Raw genomic sequence first — 17,802 nt, 5'->3', positions numbered from 1 at the left:
AAGTGTTGGTCAAGTGTGATTACTTAGATTATTTTGTTTTGAGTGTTGTTTACAAATGTGTGTTGTTACGTGACTATGAGCATTACTGTCAGAGAGCGATGGTTGAAACTCAAACATAATGCTATTCTTTTCTTGAATGAGGAGAAAAGGAAGGTATTATATTTATTTTCTAATTATTTTTAAAGGAGGTAAATTAAAAGACACATCGTACTTAACCCCTCGTATGCGGAAAGTGAAAAAATTCTGCATTCTAGTTTCATCAGTTAAAGCACAAATTCTGTTAATTTCAATAAAAAAAATACAACTAAAAGCGTTTGGCACGGATTCGTGTATTAAGTACCAGAGGGCCTACTCCGAAATTCTAAAATCGAAGTTCGTATCGTACCATCCCTCTCACTCTTGTATTAAATGGTATAAGGGGCTGTTTCACCATCCATTGATTAGTGTTAACTGGCGGTTAGGTGTGATGCCGTCTCTATTTGTTTTGTTCGAATAGACGTAGACGGCATCACATTTAATCGTCGGTCAACGCTAATCAATGGTTGGTGAAACAGCCCCTAAGTGTCAGAAGGTCGGAACGACACGAACCTTCGATTTTCGAATTTCGGAGTAGCCCGCCATGCAAAAGAGTTAGATAGTTTAGTCGAAGGAAGTCCTTTACCGGGTGGTAAGGTTCAATATTAGTTGTATCATCATGCCGTAGAAAAACCATTGTCGGATATAGGCCTCTCCCCGTTCAGTTGTATCGTATGGCTAAAAACAACAAAGCGTCACTACTTTGAAAAAATCTCGTATCTAAAATCAATATGTCAACAAAATTGACGTAATGATCATAAAGTTCATTCGAAAAAATTGACCATTTTGAGGTAAGAGTTTTTTTTTAAAGTAGTGACGAAAGGCTACTATGTGATGGCTAATTATGTGAAATAAACATCCGCAATATGAATGGTATTTATAGGAAATGAAGTGATGACACAGGGATTTTAATAAATAACATGTATATATATAAAAAAAGAAGTAAATATTGTTCGCTTGATAAACGCGTCAGATTTGTCAAAACTAACAATAAAAAGATGAAATAAGAATCTTCATTTTTGGAGTCTTTTTTTTTTTAACAGGATTCAATCCTCAATCGAAATTAAGCAATAAGTTGCTTGAATAGTTTTGTTATTTGGCACACATTTGTGATAGGCTAGTGGTTTAATAGATGCCCTCTCAAGCAGAGGACCGTGCGTTTAATTAAACGCATAATCGCATCTCGTGATGATGATGATGATCAGAGAGATAATATCAGATAGATTCATCTATTACCTTCTGAAAAAAAAACAAAAGGTTCGTCAGATGAATACAAAAAATATGATGTGATGTGTTTTGAAGATGTGATGATGATGATGATGACGTGCCTGTTTGTCCCCAGCTGAGTTCTCGCGGCGCGCGCATGGCGTCCGTGTGGAAACGGCTGCAGCGCGTCAACAAGCGCGCGGCCAAGTTCCAATACACCGCGTCCTACCACCGCGTCGACCTCGACACCACGCCCAAATGGTAACTACAACCAGACCTTAGGCGTCAGCGCGGCAACGGCTGGTCACAGCGCGCTGACGGCTCAGCGCGTCAACAAGCGCGCGGCCAAGTTCCAATACACCGCGTCCTACCACCGCGTCGACCTCGACACCACGCCCAAATGGTAACTACAACCAGACCTTAGGCGTCAGCGCGGCAACGGCTGGTCACAGCGCGCTTACGGCTCAGCGCGTCAACAAGCGCGCGGCCAAGTTCCAATACACCGCGTCGACCTCGACACCACGCCCAAATGGTAACTACAACCAGACCTTAGGCGTCAGCGCGGCAACGGCTGGTCACAGCGCGCTAACGGCTCAGCGCGTCAACAAGCGCGCGGCCAAGTTCCAATACACCGCGTCCTACCACCGCGTCGACCTCGACACCACGCCCAAATGGTAACTGCAACCAGACCTTAGGCGTCAGCGCGGCAACGGCTGGTCACAGCGCGCTGACGGCTCAGCGCGTCAACAAGCGCGCGGCCAAGTTTCAATACACCGCGTCCTACCACCGCGTCGACCTCGACACCACGCCCAAATGGTAACTACAACCAGACCTTAGGCGTCAGCGCGGCAACGGCTGGTCACAGCGCGCTAACGGCTCAGCGCGTCAACAAGCGCGCGGCCAAGTTCCAATACACCGCGTCCTACCACCGCGTCGACCTCGACACCACGCCCAAATGGTAACTACAACCAGACCTTAGGCGTCAGCGCGGCAACGGCTGGTCACAGCGCGCTGACGGCTCAGCGCGTCAACAAGCGCGCGGCCAAGTTTCAATACACCGCGTCCTACCACCGCGTCGACCTCGACACCACGCCCAAATGGTAACTACAACCAGACCTTAGGCGTCAGCGCGGCAACGGCTGGTCACAGCGCGCTGACGGCTCAGCGCGTCAACAAGCGCGCGGCCAAGTTCCAATACACCGCGTCCTACCACCGCGTCGACCTCGACACCACGCCCAAATGGTAACTACAACCAGACCTTAGGCGTCAGCGCGGCAACGGCTGGTCACAGCGCGCTGACGGCTCAGCGCGTCAACAAGCGCGCGGCCGAGTTCCAATACACCGCGTCCCACCACCGCGTCGACCTCGACACCACGCCCAAATGGTAACTCCAACCAGACCTTAGGCGTCACAGCGCGGTCAACAAGCGCGCGGCCGAGTTCCAGACACTCTGTTGACCTTTAGGCTTTGCTCAATGAGCGAGAGGATAAAATGGGTGCTTGCAGGCGCCCCTTTAAGTCCGGCGCCCTGGGCGGTCGCCTCACCGCGCCCTACCCTAACGCCGCTACTGCAAATGGTAACCACAAGCAGATCTTAGGGCTACGCTCGCAGTTAGCGGTGCTCATACTATTTCTCATTAGGCGTCCACCAGCTCCGTGTAAACCGCGGCAGCTAGCGTGGGCCGTTAAGCGACAGCGCGGCAACGGCTGGTTACACCGCGCTTACGGCTATGGTCTTCTATTTTATGCTATACACGAAGTCTAAAGTCAGCGTCAACATTCCGATCGACGTCTGAACGCAACGCACAGCGTCGGCGACGGTCAATACGTCAGCAGTCGATGAGGAAATGAGGATGTTTTTAGGCGGTGCTCGCACAATTTTGTATATAACTTTACGCTGCAATTCTCAATGCGACTCAAGTTAATTATGTTCAGTTCCCTACATAAGTGTACGATAGCAACTAGTCCACGTGATTTTGCAATAATTCTCCCTCGAAAACATCCCAATATTGGTATTCTTTTTTCCAGGAAACCGAACAAGCTGTCCATAGTGTGGACGCGGCGGTCGCGGCGCGTAATCACCGAGCCGGTCGAATGGGAGCCCTCGCTTAAAGACCCCCTCAAGTAAGGACACGTACAGTCACTAGCACCAATATTTGACATAGCAAAGCGTGCATATATATCTTATACGACTCTATGGCTCTGTTTCCACCAGAGATGTGCGAGGATGTGTTGCGAGGAATGTATTTTTCATGAACCAATAGAAACGCTTCATTTATCTCGCCTCGCTTCGCTCAGCTGTTTCCACCAGACAGTGCCGGTATTAGCAGTTCTAGCGCCCTGGGCGAGATTTCCACGGCGCCCCCAAGTTTTGGGAAATTTCTAGAAAGTATAGGCTTCAGGCGCCCCTTTAAGTCCGGCGCCCTGGTATAGGCTTCAGGCGCCCCTTTAAGTCCGGCGCCCTGGTATATGCTTCAGGCGCCCCTTTAAGTCCGGCGCCCTGGTATAGGCATCAGGCGCCCTGGTATAGGCTTCAGGCGCCCCTTTAAGTCCGGCGCCCTGGTATAGGCTTCAGGCGCCCCTTTAAGTCCGGCGCCCTGGTATAGGCTTCAGGCGCCCCTTTAAGTCCGGCGCCCTGGTATAGGCTTCAGGCGCCCCTTTAAGTCCGGCGCCCTGGTATAGGCTTCAGGCGCCCCTTTAAGTCCGGCGCCCTGGTATAGGCTTCAGGCGCCCCTTTAAGTCCTGCTTTAAAATGTGTTTGTTTGTTGCAGAGGCAGCGTGGTGTTTGTCGTGCCGGCCAACCAGACGGTGGCCGTGACGCTGTTCAAGGATGCGCGCACCAACGAGCTCGAGGACAAGGACTGGACCTTCGTGCTGGAAGATGTGAGTACGAAGGCATTTCATTGCCCGCAGTCGGACGGGAGATTTCCATGAAGCATGTCGTACGGCCCGCATTCGGGGAACCGTTTTTATTGGTCGATAGGGCCGTAATGCGGAATACGGGAGGTTTCCATGAAGCATGTCATACGGCCTGCATTCGGGGAACCGTTTTTATTGGTCGATAGGGCCCGCATACGGCATCCGGGAGATTTCCATGAAGCATGAACCTTTTTAATTGGTCAATAGGGCCCGCATACCGAGTACGGGAGATTCCTATAGCGCATGCCTAAAGTTTTGATCGATAGGGCCGTTATTTTGATTGATTTTTTGGAGTCTTTTTGTATTTTTTATTTCAACTCCAAATTTGTTACTTTTACGGGTATCCCGTGAAACCATATCGTAAATACAAACTGAGACAAGGATGCATAGAAAAACCAGAAAAAGAGACCAGCACTGGGAATCGAACCCAGGTCCTTTCCAGGTCCAGGTATCTCAGGTTGCTTATTTCTACTATGCTACTTAAGCAGCAGCACTAGCGACATCTATGTTGCGTAGACAGACGTCACACTCTTTCGGAACTAACCAGGAGCCAGGAGGAATCAGGAGATTTCTGCGTGATGTCAACGTGATGCTGCTATTCGATACACAGAAAAAACACGTTAGGATGAAATAATAATTTAAAAAAAACATCGAATAGTATAAATTGGGACCTCAGCATAATGTTGCGGCAAGCCACAACGCTGTTTTTCAGTGGGACCCATTAAAACTAAACACATAAAATAAAGACATATACACACTAGAATGTATGGCAACACTTGCTCAGTTTAACCATTTTCGAACAATTAAACCTTATCAAGTCAGGCCAGGATATCCATTGGTAAAATGGAGATAGAGGAATTAAACCGTGTAATTCCTGCGCACTCTCACCAAAATATAAATAGTAGGAGATAGCTCATTATGTCATCGTCAAATATCTGTCCCAGGTGTCTCCAACGGGCAAGCGCCGCCGGCTGGCGGTATGCGCTCTCAACATGCGCAAATACGCCTCCCTGGAGCCGTCGCAACGCGCGTTGATGCTGACGCTGGAGCCCACCAGCTCCAAGATAGCGGCCGCCGCGTTGCATCTGACGCTGCACTGCGTGCTGCTAAGGGAGGGGCAGGCCACGTCAGTACTGCTACATAGATCTAAATAATGTCATTTTTAACCACCGACCCAAAAAGAGGGGTGTTATAAGTTTGACCGCTATGTGTGTCTGGCTGTGGCAACGTAGCTCTTAAACGGGTGGACTAATTTGAATGCGGTTTTCTAGCGATGTTTCTTAGACATGTTTCATTTAAATCGGTTTAGCCATTTTTGAGATATTGAACTTTGAAGTGACAAAGTCGGGGATTTTCCAACTTTTTGTTGGTTAGGTTATTAATACAAGTTTTTTTGTTGACCGTACTTGCATGGTATTATTTTTTTCTTCGACTGGATCGCAAACAAGCAAGTGGGTCTCCTGATAGTAAGAGATCACCACCGCCTATAGACACCTGCAACACAGGGGGATTGCAGATGCGTTACCAACCTAGAGGCCTAAGATGGTATACCTCAAGTGCCAGTAATTTCACCGGCTGTCTTACTCATCTTCGTTCGTTTGTCTTGGTCATCTAAAGTATCCCGTACCAAATTTCAAGTCGACGCTATTAACCATTGAGGAGTTCCCTCCTGCGGAGACGGTCCTGGCCGAACTACCAGGATGCCATCAGATATTTTTTTTACATAAAAACTGACCGTGATTAATCGAGTATTGATTGATTTATTTTTTTATTTATTGATTTAGGGTGACACTCTTTCCCGGCACGGATAATACCGACATGGAAATACCGACCCTGTTTTTCATGTACACGCCCATAGAAGCTCAAGTCATTTTCCCTTGATTTACATAAGTATGCTAAATTTCAAGTCAATCTGACCACTGGAAGTGAGTGAAAAACTGACATTTATATTTGTTGATTATTAAGTTTAATAAGTAAATTTGCTTTTTGGTCATTCTGTTAACTGCAGGCCACGTGGCCAGTATTCATTTATTTATATACCAACCATGATATTTAAAATATATTCTTAATTCTAACCAATACAAACATGGACCCTACAAGGGCGCGGGCATAGCAAAATCCATATTTTATGATTTAAATTCGGGTTTTGTTCCCCGTACCTTGTTTTTAGAGAAGCTCGATATTTCGGAACAAAACCCGAATTCAAATCATAAAATTATTAATCACCGCAATAGTCTTAAACATAGTGTTACATTCATATTTATATTCTTTTCTTCAACTATTTTTATTTCATTCACATAAATTACATTAAAATAAACAAAACAAATCCGAATTAAATTACAAAGCATACTTACCAGAAAATGAAAAAAATCATTAATAAACATGAAACTACCGTGAGACTCACTCATTAAATATAATGACCCGGATAACTCACGTCTTAAATCGAGTTTAGCTCGAGTTTAGACGTGAGTTATCCGGGTCATTATATTTAATCATTAATAAAATAATAATAAATAACACTAATAAAACAAATACAAATTTTTTTTTTATTGTATTGCAACAATTTAGTCATGAAAATCTGTTGCTGGTTCTACATGCGACTGTTGTCAAATGATTTAAAACTATATTCCGTCTGTCTCATGAATTTCAATGAGCTTCTGGCCCTGGTTTAAAAGTTGATTCTCTTCATATGTTTCTTCTCCAGCGACGAAGACATGCAGTCGCTGGCGTCGTTGCTCTCTGTGAACAACAATTCTGACATCGCCGTGTTGGAAGACTTGGACGAGGACGATTATACGCTGTCCGACAATTCTACAAGACAGGTAATCTTTCTGACTGTACATTCAGCTTTCGTTGAATATACTCGTGCCATTGTCTATATTGGCTAGCTTTATACACCGTATTTCTCTTGATTTCCGTTAACTTCGACAGATATCTTTGTTAGTTTGATAGAAACTACCTGGTAATTCACTTTTTGGGCTAATCTAAAAAATATATGCGTATTAACTTTATTTATAGAGCAAGAGCTCGCGACAGCCATGCCTTCGTTATTGTATAAAGGCTGAAAGTATTTTTTTATATATCCAGCTCTAGCACATCTTTTCTCTTTTTTAGGGTTCCGTACCCAAAGGGTAAAAATGGGACCCTATTACTAAGACTTCGCTGTCCGTCCGTCCGTCTATCACCAGTCTTTATCTCATGAACTGTGATAGTTAGACAGTTGAAATTTTCACAGGTTATGCCCTTGGAACTGTGGCCGCTATAACAACAAATACTAAAAACAGAATAAAATAAATATTTAAGGGGGGCTCCCATACAACAAACGTGATTTTTTTGCCGTTTTTTTTTCTAATGTCTAATATTGTATAGATAATGGCACGGAACCCTTCGTGCGCGAGTCCGACTCGGACTTAGCCAGTTTTTTTCCCAATGTGTGCCACTTAAAGTATATTTAAGTTAAACAAATATTGTCCTCAGATGTCCGATCTCCGGCAGCAGATGGAAGAGATGACCCAAAGCCTCACCAACAGCGACATAGCAGCCACCCCCAACAGCGTGCAGAGCCTCAACTTCGACAACTCGCGCACCCCCACCGCCCCTCTCACCCCCATAACCCCTATCACCCCCTCCACACCCGTCTCCGACCAGACTCCCACCAACGACCTCAAAATAATCGACACCATACCAAAAAAACATGAGTTTTTAAACAAACTAACGCTCAAATGCGAACCTAAGACGTCCACCCCCAAAGTGACTACCCCCCAAGAGAATTTCAAAAATGTAATGTTCAAACCAAAGATGATTTCGCGAACGAATCTGAAACCGCTGGAGTTGAAATCTAATTTTAATAGTATAGCCCTGGACAGAAATGAGAATGAGAAGGATGATTCGGATAAAACTCCTACTGGGGAGGAGAAGTTGGTGCCTGGAAGGGTGGACAAGGACAAAACGCCGGTGAGCTTATTTATTTTTTAACCGACTACAAAAAAAGGAGGAGGTTCTATGTTCCAATGTTTGTATTTTTTTTTATGTATGTTCACCGATTACTCAGTCGATTGTGGACCGATTTTCAAAATTGTTTTTTTATTCAAAAGGGTACTCTTCTGAGGTTATGGGATCCTAGGGAAATCGAGGGCAAAACTTCAAATTTTATAGGGACAACTATGACGATTTTGGCATTTTTAGCATTAAGATAAGCATGGGGACCAGTAATGCTCGACCCTATACTGCTCAGCCATCACTGTACGACCTGATAATACGAAAAATTTTTGGATTATAATTATCAAGTTGTACAATATTAGGTCGTACATTATTAGGATGTCCAAATTTTTGCTCGGCCTGTTAATGCTCGACCTGTTATTGTACGTCGTTATAATCGGAATCCAATCGAATCGAATGACCATAGATTTGTGTTAGGTTGTGTTAGGTCCAATGGTCCAATAGCGAGCGTGCCGCGGCAGCGGCCGGCGAAGCGCCAGGACCAAATTATTTTATTTTCTACTAAATTTATTAATATTCGGTATACACGAAAAACATGATCAATCGTGCGAATGCTTTCTGTCAAAAGTGTGCTCCGATTATTAGGTCGTACAAAATCAGGTTGTCCAATAGCACCTTGTACATTATCGGTACAGGGTGATAAAGCTCGACCCGTGTTCCAAGTGAAATGTGATTGAATTATCAGGTCGTACCAAAATCGGTCGAGCATTGTCCAGGTCGTACAATAACTACACCCATAAGCATTTACATTCAGAAGTATCATTTGGTAAACTGGATCTGATGAGAAGACCATAGATGACCAATGGAACTCGTCAAAGCTAAGTAATGCTCGCTCGTCATGAGACAAACCGAAACGATCATGATTAATATACCTAGATTAAGCGACAAGAAGGGAGCTATAAGTTAATGATTTTTTCGAACTGATCTGATGCAGAAGCCGGAAGGTAGGCAACGGAACTCTGTTATAAAACAACGTAACTAAGCCGTGTTTGGGCTTCATGAATCGTTGTGAGATGTACTTGGCTACGAATCACTAAAAAGTGAGAAATAAAGAAAGAATTTTTTAAGAAAAAAGTAAAACCGACTCCAAAAAAAAATAACAAAAAATGGAACCGTCTACAATACCCTTGAAAATATTATCCCAGTATACTTATATACCAGTATACTAATATTTATTAAAAAGTGAAAAGATTTGTATTTTTGGATGTGTGTTACGAATAAACTCAAAAACTACTGGACCAATTCAAAACAATCTTACACATGGGCTATATTTACCAGCAAAAAAAAATCCACCAATTTTCACATTTTCAACATTGTTCGGGTGACTTAGTTTGTAAAGCCATTCTGTCATGTTAATTTATTCATTGCATATAACATTAATACATAGCAGTTGTTACAATTCGTCAGGTACAAGACCTATTGGAGTGGTGCCAAGCCGTCACCGCGGAGTACAAGGCGTGTCGGGTCACCAACCTGACGACCAGCTTCCGGTCGGGCCTGGCCCTCTGCGCCATCATACACCGCTTCCGGCCTGATCTCATGTATGTCACCAACCTTACTGATGAACTGCTCGATTCACGACAATTGGCACGAATGGATTCGAATGACTGAATGAAGGTATCTGTGCGTAGGTTCATCCCCGAGTATCATAAAATCTAATTTCACTAGGCATACCAACGTTAGATATAATTTTCATTGGCCCTAATATCATGACAGCTAAACATGGTATGTCCGAATTGATTATTAGTCCTAAAGCTTTACATCCTAATGTTTACTTGTACTAAACATTAAATGCTCTAATATTACTAAAACTTACAATGATTATTCCTAATGATTAATAGACCTAATAGCCATAAGTCCTAATCATTGCACATGAAAAACAAATACTCAATTAGGTAAATTATATCCGCATGGGTTAGGTTAGGTTAGACTTTTGACAAGGCGCGGAGCGCCTGACCGACGCGGAACTTCAAAATTTGTGCGAGCGAGAGAAGCGGTTCGAGTGCAGAAGCGACTTGGATAGTTTAGGTTCAGAAGTCTAAGGCGCCTTAGCCTTCGATGTTAGGTTTTTTTTATAGCAGCCAGGATAACTCTCACTAGGAAAGTAGGTTGGACGCCGTTCAATATGTTGCTAAATTACAGTAAGTAAATGAAGGTATTCCAATCAATACATTTGACGAAAATTAGTGTTTCAGCTTTTTTATGTTAGGGCTTGAAATTAGGTACCACGTAATTTCGAAATGTTAAAATTAGGGCTAATAAATAGTTAGGAAAATTAAAAGTTCGGCTTCTTTGTTTTAGGGCTAGTGAAATTAGTGGTAGTGAAAATAGGATTAAATTTTTTCGGGCTACCATAGGAGAACCCTGTGCGTACCTATTTGAATACACTTCGCATTGTCATTTTCGAACAAAAATATCTAAATGACATTACTTTCGTTCAATCAATTCGTGCATAACTGCGATAATTATAATAATAATAATAATTATTCATCTTTCATAAAAATACATAAATAATAAGTCAGGAAGCGTAACTCAGAACAAATTCCACTCAAAAAGTGGCCATACTTTAAGATTGGTTTTTTGGAATCTTTTTGTATTTTTTATTTAAATTCCAAATTTTTACTTTTACGGTCATCCCGTAAAACCTAAATTGAAAATACAAAGTGAAATACAGATGCACAGAAAAACCAGAAAAATAAGACCATCACTGGGAATCGAACCCAGGTCCTCGGTATTCCGTACCGCGTGCTATACCGCTACACCACTGATGGTCAACGGTACCGACACGAATTTCCCCTATGCACCTCATATCTCAGCTTGTTTGTTTCTTATTTAGCCACTTAAGCAGTGACGCTAGCGACATCTATGCCGTAGCCCTCATCGAGAAACTTTTTCGGCACTCCATTCGAACTAACCGCTCACCCGGACAAGAGATATCGTTACTAAGCAATCAAATTAAGATTGTTTTTTTTGGCCATACTTTAAACAAAAAACTTGTGATTCAAATACGAATCACTTTCGAGATTGCAAATAGACGTGCTTTTTGCTTGGTTAAAATTCAGAAACAAACCAGGGATTGGTTTGCGCGCGTGATGCCATGTCAGATGCACGTCAAGTGACGCGCAGAACACGGTTTTTATGCCCCGCCTACTAGGACACGCAAGGCCATTTTTCTAACGCAATAACAATTCCTGACTTATTATTGATTTGTAGATTTCGCATCATATTTTATCGGAAAGTTTTTTTTTTACTTTCACGTGTCCCGTTGTCTGTTTGTTGTAATCAAATCTTGCAAGTTAAATTTGACCAACTTCCAGTAGTCAGATTGAGTTGAAATTTTGAATACTTAAGTAAATCGCATGATAATACAATAATTTAGTAGTGACATCCTGGTAGTCCGGCCAGGATCGTCTCCGCAAGATAACTCTTCAACGGTTAACAGCATCGACTTTAAATTTGGTATGCAAATGTAGTTTGGGTGACAATGCAAGTTTAGTCAACAAAAAGTACAGTCAGCAAAAAAGCTTGTATTAAAAATTAAATTTTTATGGTTAGGTTATTAATGGTTATTTTTGTCTGCTTACAGAGACTTCTCCGGGCTTCAGCCTGAAGAAAGCGAGCGGAACCTCCGGGTAGCGCTCGAAGCGAGCGCCACGCTCGGCATCTCGCAGGTGTTGACCGCCGCCGACGTGTGCAAGCGGCAGCCCGACAGGCTCGCGGTCAGTATACAGAAGGGAGCGCCACGCTCGGCATCTCGCAGGTGTTGACCGCCGCCGACGGGTGCAAGCGGCAGCCCGACCGGCTCGCGGTCAGTATACAGAAGGGAGCGCCACGCTCGGCATCTCGCAGGTGTTGACCGCCGCCGACGGGTGCAAGCGGCAGCCCGACAGGCTCGCGGTCAGTATACAGAAGGGAGCGCCACGCTCGGCATCTCGCAGGTGTTGACCGCCGCCGACGTGTGCAAGCGACAGCCCGACAGGCTCGCGGTCAGTATACAGAAGGGAGCGCCACGCTCGGCATCTCCAATGGGGTTTCCAATCTGCTCTGGGCCTGCGTGAGAACTACAGCCTTAGTCTCTCTCTCTGAGAGGAAGCCTAGAAAAAAATATCAGGGAAATTGTGTGACGATTCGTCTGGTATTTATTAAATGTGTTTGTTTTAGATAATGACGTATCTGTTCCAACTGCGGGCGCACTTTACCGGCAACGAGCTGCAAGTCGAACAGCTGGGTGAGTTCAATTGCGTATATTCTTGGGTACGACTGTGTTTTATGGAGAGATTGAGCACTGACTTTGTCTCCACAGATTCAGTAATACAGTCCGTTCTGTTTTGGCAGGCAACGACGAGACGGAGTCGTCCTATTTGGTGGGTCGTCACGACACGGACGGGTCGCTGCCGCGCGAGCTGTTCAGCCGGGAAGTGGCCACGCGGCGCTCGCGCAACCTGGAGGGACGCCCGCGCCCCGGGTCAGTACTGTACAGTAGGGCCACTGGGTTCTGGCTGTGTTAACGCACTAATCGATCTGTCAACAATCGATGGTAGAATGGATTAGGTGACGTCGATCGACTGATTCTGCCACACCAGTCGATCGTTTGATGATCAATGCCACCCATCGATGGTTGAATGGATTGGACTTCAATCGACTGATTCTACTACACCAGTCCAGCGATTGTTGATCGAAGCCACCGATCGATGGTAGAATGGATTGGGTAGCGTTGCTCGACTGATTTACAACACCAATTCATCGATTATCGATCAATGCCAACGCTCGATGGTTCAATGAATTGGACGTCGATAAAATGATTCTACTACACCAATCGATCGATTGATTATCAATGTCACCGATCGATAACCGATACCGATCGATTGGGTGGGCGTTGATCGACTAAATCTACCACACCAATCGATCGACATTGAAATGTACCATCGATCGGCAGTCGATCAATCATTTTCAACCGGTATCCGTCGATCAGTAAAACCTACCACAAATAGATCGATTGGTGTGGTAATACCGTAAAGCATATTTCGTTCTGGGAACAATAAAAATCAGTATGACAACGACAATTTCAATGTGTGATGACTGGATAGCCAAGTGGTTAGAGAACCTGGCTTTAAAAGTTGAGGTCCCAGGCTCGATCGCCAGTCGGGGCAGATATATACGAATTCGCTAATATGTATATTCATTTTTAAGTTAAAAACGATTTTGATTATTTCATAGATATTCGAAAACACACACTAAAAAACTGCATAATGTAAATTATTTTTGTTCTTATAGTGTTTAAATCAATATGTTTATTTTTCAGGTCACAAGAATCTCAAGTATCCGTGCCCTCGCGACAGTCTCAAGAGCGGTATACTCCTGAGAAGGTATTTAACAATAAGTTTAGCTGACTTTTATACAATTATATATGTACCTCCTTTCTCCTACTAGCTATCTATCTCTATCTAGCTTCGCGACTATGGACAGACCCAGTCCGCACGTCTACTCCGCATTACTCCCTCGCCCTCCTCCAGTGGAAAGGCAGAGTAAATGAACTGCAGCGTGTAACCTTTCCATTTGTGTGCAGTCCCCGCCGCGGCCGGCGCGCCTGATGACACGCAAGGAGCTGACTGACCCGTTCGGCTCCGACGACGAGGACTCCCCGCCCGCCCCCGCCGCCCCGGCCGCCCCCGCCGCCGCCCCCGCCCTCGCGACCGCCAACGGTGCACACACACGCAGCCTCAGCGACACAGGTATACCTTTACACGACAATCTGGTCCGGCCGGTTTAGGATAAAAGAGTACGCACACACACACACACGCATACACATACACAAGTTTTCGCATTTATAGTATTAGTAGGATAAAGGCAGGGTTTCTATTCTAGGCCTTACAAATGTATCTAGATACGGGTTTTTTTGTCTACAGTAAGTAGTGGTTTATTCACGATGGTTAGCCAAGTTTCATAATCGGTTTGGACGTTTTAGAAATAATATATAGACTTCGCATATTCGCATAATTTAGGATGACTGCTTATTTGGCTACAGTTTTGGAAAGGTCCTGACACCGTGTTCGTAGATAATGGACTACAATTCACAGGATCTGAGTTTCGCGTGATGATCCATACCACGATATGCGCCCGAAATGAACCTCGTGGAAAGTTATAATAATAAAATCGTATCATTAAAATCTATAGTTTTATTATTGAACGTGTTCGTTTTTCCCATCTCATTATTATTTATTATTAATATTCCACAGAACCTCCTGAACCGAAACCAAAAATAGAACCAGCGATATCCGATCCCTTGTCAGTGCAAGACACAGAAAAGCAAGAAACAGAGAAGTTACACATAAAAGAAACAACGCCGGAGCTACCGAAACCCACACCGGTGAGTGACTTTACTTCGTACGCTATGGCTTACTGTTTTGTTTGGAACTTCTAAGAAATTTTTGTTGACTTAAATTGTAGGTATGTTTTTGGGAATCGAATTGAGTGTAAAATTATTGGCTTTTATATGCTTGAACATTTCTTAATACAGAAGTTGACAACTGCTGTGGTAACTGAGAAATATTCAAGTACTGTGTATTGTTTTTTTTTGTCAAGACTGTGAAACTGTAAGTTACAAAATTGTGGGGTCCCATTGTTCTGGCGCGTAGAAGGGAATCACAACAATACATACATTATTAATCGCTTATTTTTCAAGTTTTTTAGAGTGCATTAGTCTAAAAATTACTTATTTTTCCCCATCCACATATCATCCACCGACATCGCTTTAAAAATGTGTGATACGCTTGCTATTGGACGAAAACGGGACGCTCTGATTGGTCCATTAAACGCTACGCCGTCATTGGTTGGATTGGCCCGCGCTTTAACGTGATTGGCTAAAGCAATTGTTGTCGCGGCACGACGAGCTGAAGGAGCGAGCGAGACAGCTCCTGGAGGCGACGAAGCGCGAGGCGAGAGCGAAAGAGAAGAAACGACAAGAGTCTAAGGAGAAGGACGAGAAGGAACAGAATGGGATTAGGAATGGAGATCTGAGCCCGCAAAAGGTATGTGCTTATGGACAGAATTGTTACAGCTACAAAAATAAATACAGTAAATTCTAAGAGTTATTTTTTTATCCGACGAGATCTCTTGACACTAAAAAATTAAGACCTTATTCTTTGAGTAAATTTTCTATCAATAATGCAGCACTTTTTTCCCATAGCCAATGACTGAGGAAGAGAGACAACAAATGCTGCGAGAGCGAGCGAAAAAGCTGATCGCCAACGCTAGAGCGGGTATTATAAGGTAATTAATAATATCGATTTACTTATTTATTTATCGATATTCATCAGCAGCAGGGGAAAAAAAGAGACGGAGAGAGATTTAAACATCCAATATACAGAAAAAAATATGAAATAGAAAATATAGAATTCAGTGGAATTATATATTTCTACACATTGTCTGTCATCTTGCGCATTAGTGTACAGTCACCAGCACAAATATCTGACACAACATAGCGTGCATAAATATCTGATACGACTCTATTTCTAGGGCGGTAGGACGCGTCAGATATTTTTGCATGCTTCGCCGTGGCAGATATTATTAATACAGGTGACTGTGCAATAAAAAGTCATTATAGTATTGTATTGTAAAAATCATTTTATTCAGTCGCTTAAACCCAGATTTTTAATCCACGGAAAAAATGTAAACAAAGTTTCGTCATTGTCAAAGTGACATTTCAGGGGATTTCAAGGTATGGGCCCGCTAGAAATATTATATAAAGTTCTGTTGTTGCCATGTTTTTTTCTTTTTTACAAGTCGTGTTTTGACCGAGAAGTAGGTACTCGGACCGGAGTCCATCCTCAAATACAAAATTGAACGAAAAACAACGGAAAACGTAACAATGAACAACTTAACTACAATAAAAATATAACAACAACGTCGACAGTACAACACGGTACGTTTGCCTCCTCCATTGACATCCTCGCACATCTCTGGTGGAGACGGAGTTTTATGCCGCAAACGATTTCGTTGAGCCGATTGCACGGTGCTATGCGTTTATTTTCGGGCGGCACGTCTTGACGATGGACACTGTTGCAGCCCGACGTCGCCGACGGGCGGGCCGCGGTCCCCGCGCGGCACCGTCGAGATCATCAGCAAACAGTCCGTCATGGACGAGATCGCTGCTGGTGAGTAAACTATAAGGGCGCGGCCACATGCACTCGCTCGACGCTCGTTTACAGCGATAAATCTGGTCACGTGACCCCATTTTGAATTTCCCGCGACTCAAAAAAGTAGCGTCAAGTCGCCGCGTCGAGCAGCAGCGACAAGATGGCTGCTTGCAGGTATGATCTTGGTCTTGGAAGCTGATCTCTTAATCTCATTTAGTAGCAGTGGTGGCAGTGGTACAAATAAAAGAAATTGGAGTGAATGAAAAAAAAAGTGTTTGCCGAAATTGAAGTTTTTTTTTTCAGCGATAAAGCTGAACATTTTCAGCTTTATAGCTATATGACACTATATTTATAGCGACTGCATGTGGCCACACCTTAAAGTCAAAGTAATTTTACACATACTGTTACATGAAGAACTGATTGCACAAATGGAGAATGAATGAAATTAATGAGTGAATGTCAAAGTCCCGATATCATTACATGACATGTTCGTGTGTGCGTGACCTCAATACGGTATTTGACAACTCCTGAATTTGGCATGTCTTTTATCCTACTAATATCCTATTAATATTATTAATGTGAAAGTTTGTGAGTGAGTGAGTGAGTATGTCTGTTACTCCTTCACGCTGAAACGGTTGGACGGATTTAGATGAAATTTGGCATGTAGATAGCTGAACATCTGGAATGAAACATAGGCTACTTTTTATTCCGATATTCCCATTGTTTTAATCCAGGTTATAAACTAACTTTTTGCCAAATTTCATCCAAATCCGTCCAGCCGTTTCAAGTAACAAACATACTCACTCACTCACTCACTCACAAACTTTCACATTTATAATATTAGTAGGATAATTCCACTAAAAAATAAAAAGCCTAAATATAATTTCTTGTTTATAATTATAAATGTTAATAAAAATACTTATACGAGTAAAAAGTTGTGTTGTCATTAATTGTCACGCGACAATGAGGGCTATCGCGAATGAATTCGCCGCTAGAGGCGCTAGTGTAGTGTGAGGTCTCCGAAATGTCAAATCTCATAGTTTTTGGGTGAGCTACGCGGGTTTATTTATAATTAGAATAATTTTGTGAATATTTTGCAATATCTGAAATTAATTATGGCAAATATGCGTTCCGGGGCAATGAATGTCTGTGTTTTGAGACAGTTTTGTCTTTCGGAAACCTTTGTCCCCTCTTTTTTCCGAACAAAACGGGACTATGCAACACTGTGGCATGCTCGATATTTTATGGTACGGTTTTAAGGTGTATTAAATATGATTTTAATCTAATCTTTGTTTTCACGCCCGTAATAACCGACTTTCAAAACCATACTTACTTAAAAACTTCACGCAACAGTGCGCCATCTAGTGAGACAAAAAACGATAGCCCTCATTGAATTAAACCAATTAATAGAACCTAAATCACACCTAAATACCAATTATTAATTATAGTTACAGTGTCAATCAGAAATT

The 17,802-nt window shown here is 43.2% G+C and overlaps 1 protein-coding gene across 1 annotated transcript in view; it reads left to right on the top strand.

Annotated features, from left to right (window-relative positions):
- The window catches only part of Ehbp1 (Eps15 homology domain containing protein-binding protein 1), a 38,175-nt gene continuing 20,373 nt past the window's right edge, over positions 1–17,802 (top strand). Inside the window, exons 1-17 of the mRNA XM_074109691.1 lie at positions 1–153; positions 1,418–1,542; positions 3,309–3,404; positions 4,052–4,163; positions 5,144–5,325; positions 6,904–7,021; positions 7,677–8,153; positions 9,606–9,739; positions 11,785–11,917; positions 12,360–12,426; positions 12,534–12,663; positions 13,501–13,564; positions 13,765–13,930; positions 14,435–14,565; positions 15,065–15,226; positions 15,385–15,467; positions 16,263–16,351. Coding sequence (XP_073965792.1) covers positions 76–153; positions 1,418–1,542; positions 3,309–3,404; positions 4,052–4,163; positions 5,144–5,325; positions 6,904–7,021; positions 7,677–8,153; positions 9,606–9,739; positions 11,785–11,917; positions 12,360–12,426; positions 12,534–12,663; positions 13,501–13,564; positions 13,765–13,930; positions 14,435–14,565; positions 15,065–15,226; positions 15,385–15,467; positions 16,263–16,351 — 2,347 coding nt within the window. The 5' untranslated portion in view covers positions 1–75. The remainder of the gene's footprint in view (positions 154–1,417; positions 1,543–3,308; positions 3,405–4,051; positions 4,164–5,143; positions 5,326–6,903; positions 7,022–7,676; positions 8,154–9,605; positions 9,740–11,784; positions 11,918–12,359; positions 12,427–12,533; positions 12,664–13,500; positions 13,565–13,764; positions 13,931–14,434; positions 14,566–15,064; positions 15,227–15,384; positions 15,468–16,262; positions 16,352–17,802) is intronic.

This window comes from Choristoneura fumiferana, chromosome 29 (genome assembly GCF_025370935.1).
Source record: "Choristoneura fumiferana chromosome 29, NRCan_CFum_1, whole genome shotgun sequence".
Taxonomy (NCBI): Eukaryota; Metazoa; Arthropoda; class Insecta; order Lepidoptera; family Tortricidae; genus Choristoneura; species Choristoneura fumiferana.
Note: the sequence above shows the minus strand (reverse complement) of the source record. Positions and strands in the feature narration are given on the sequence as shown.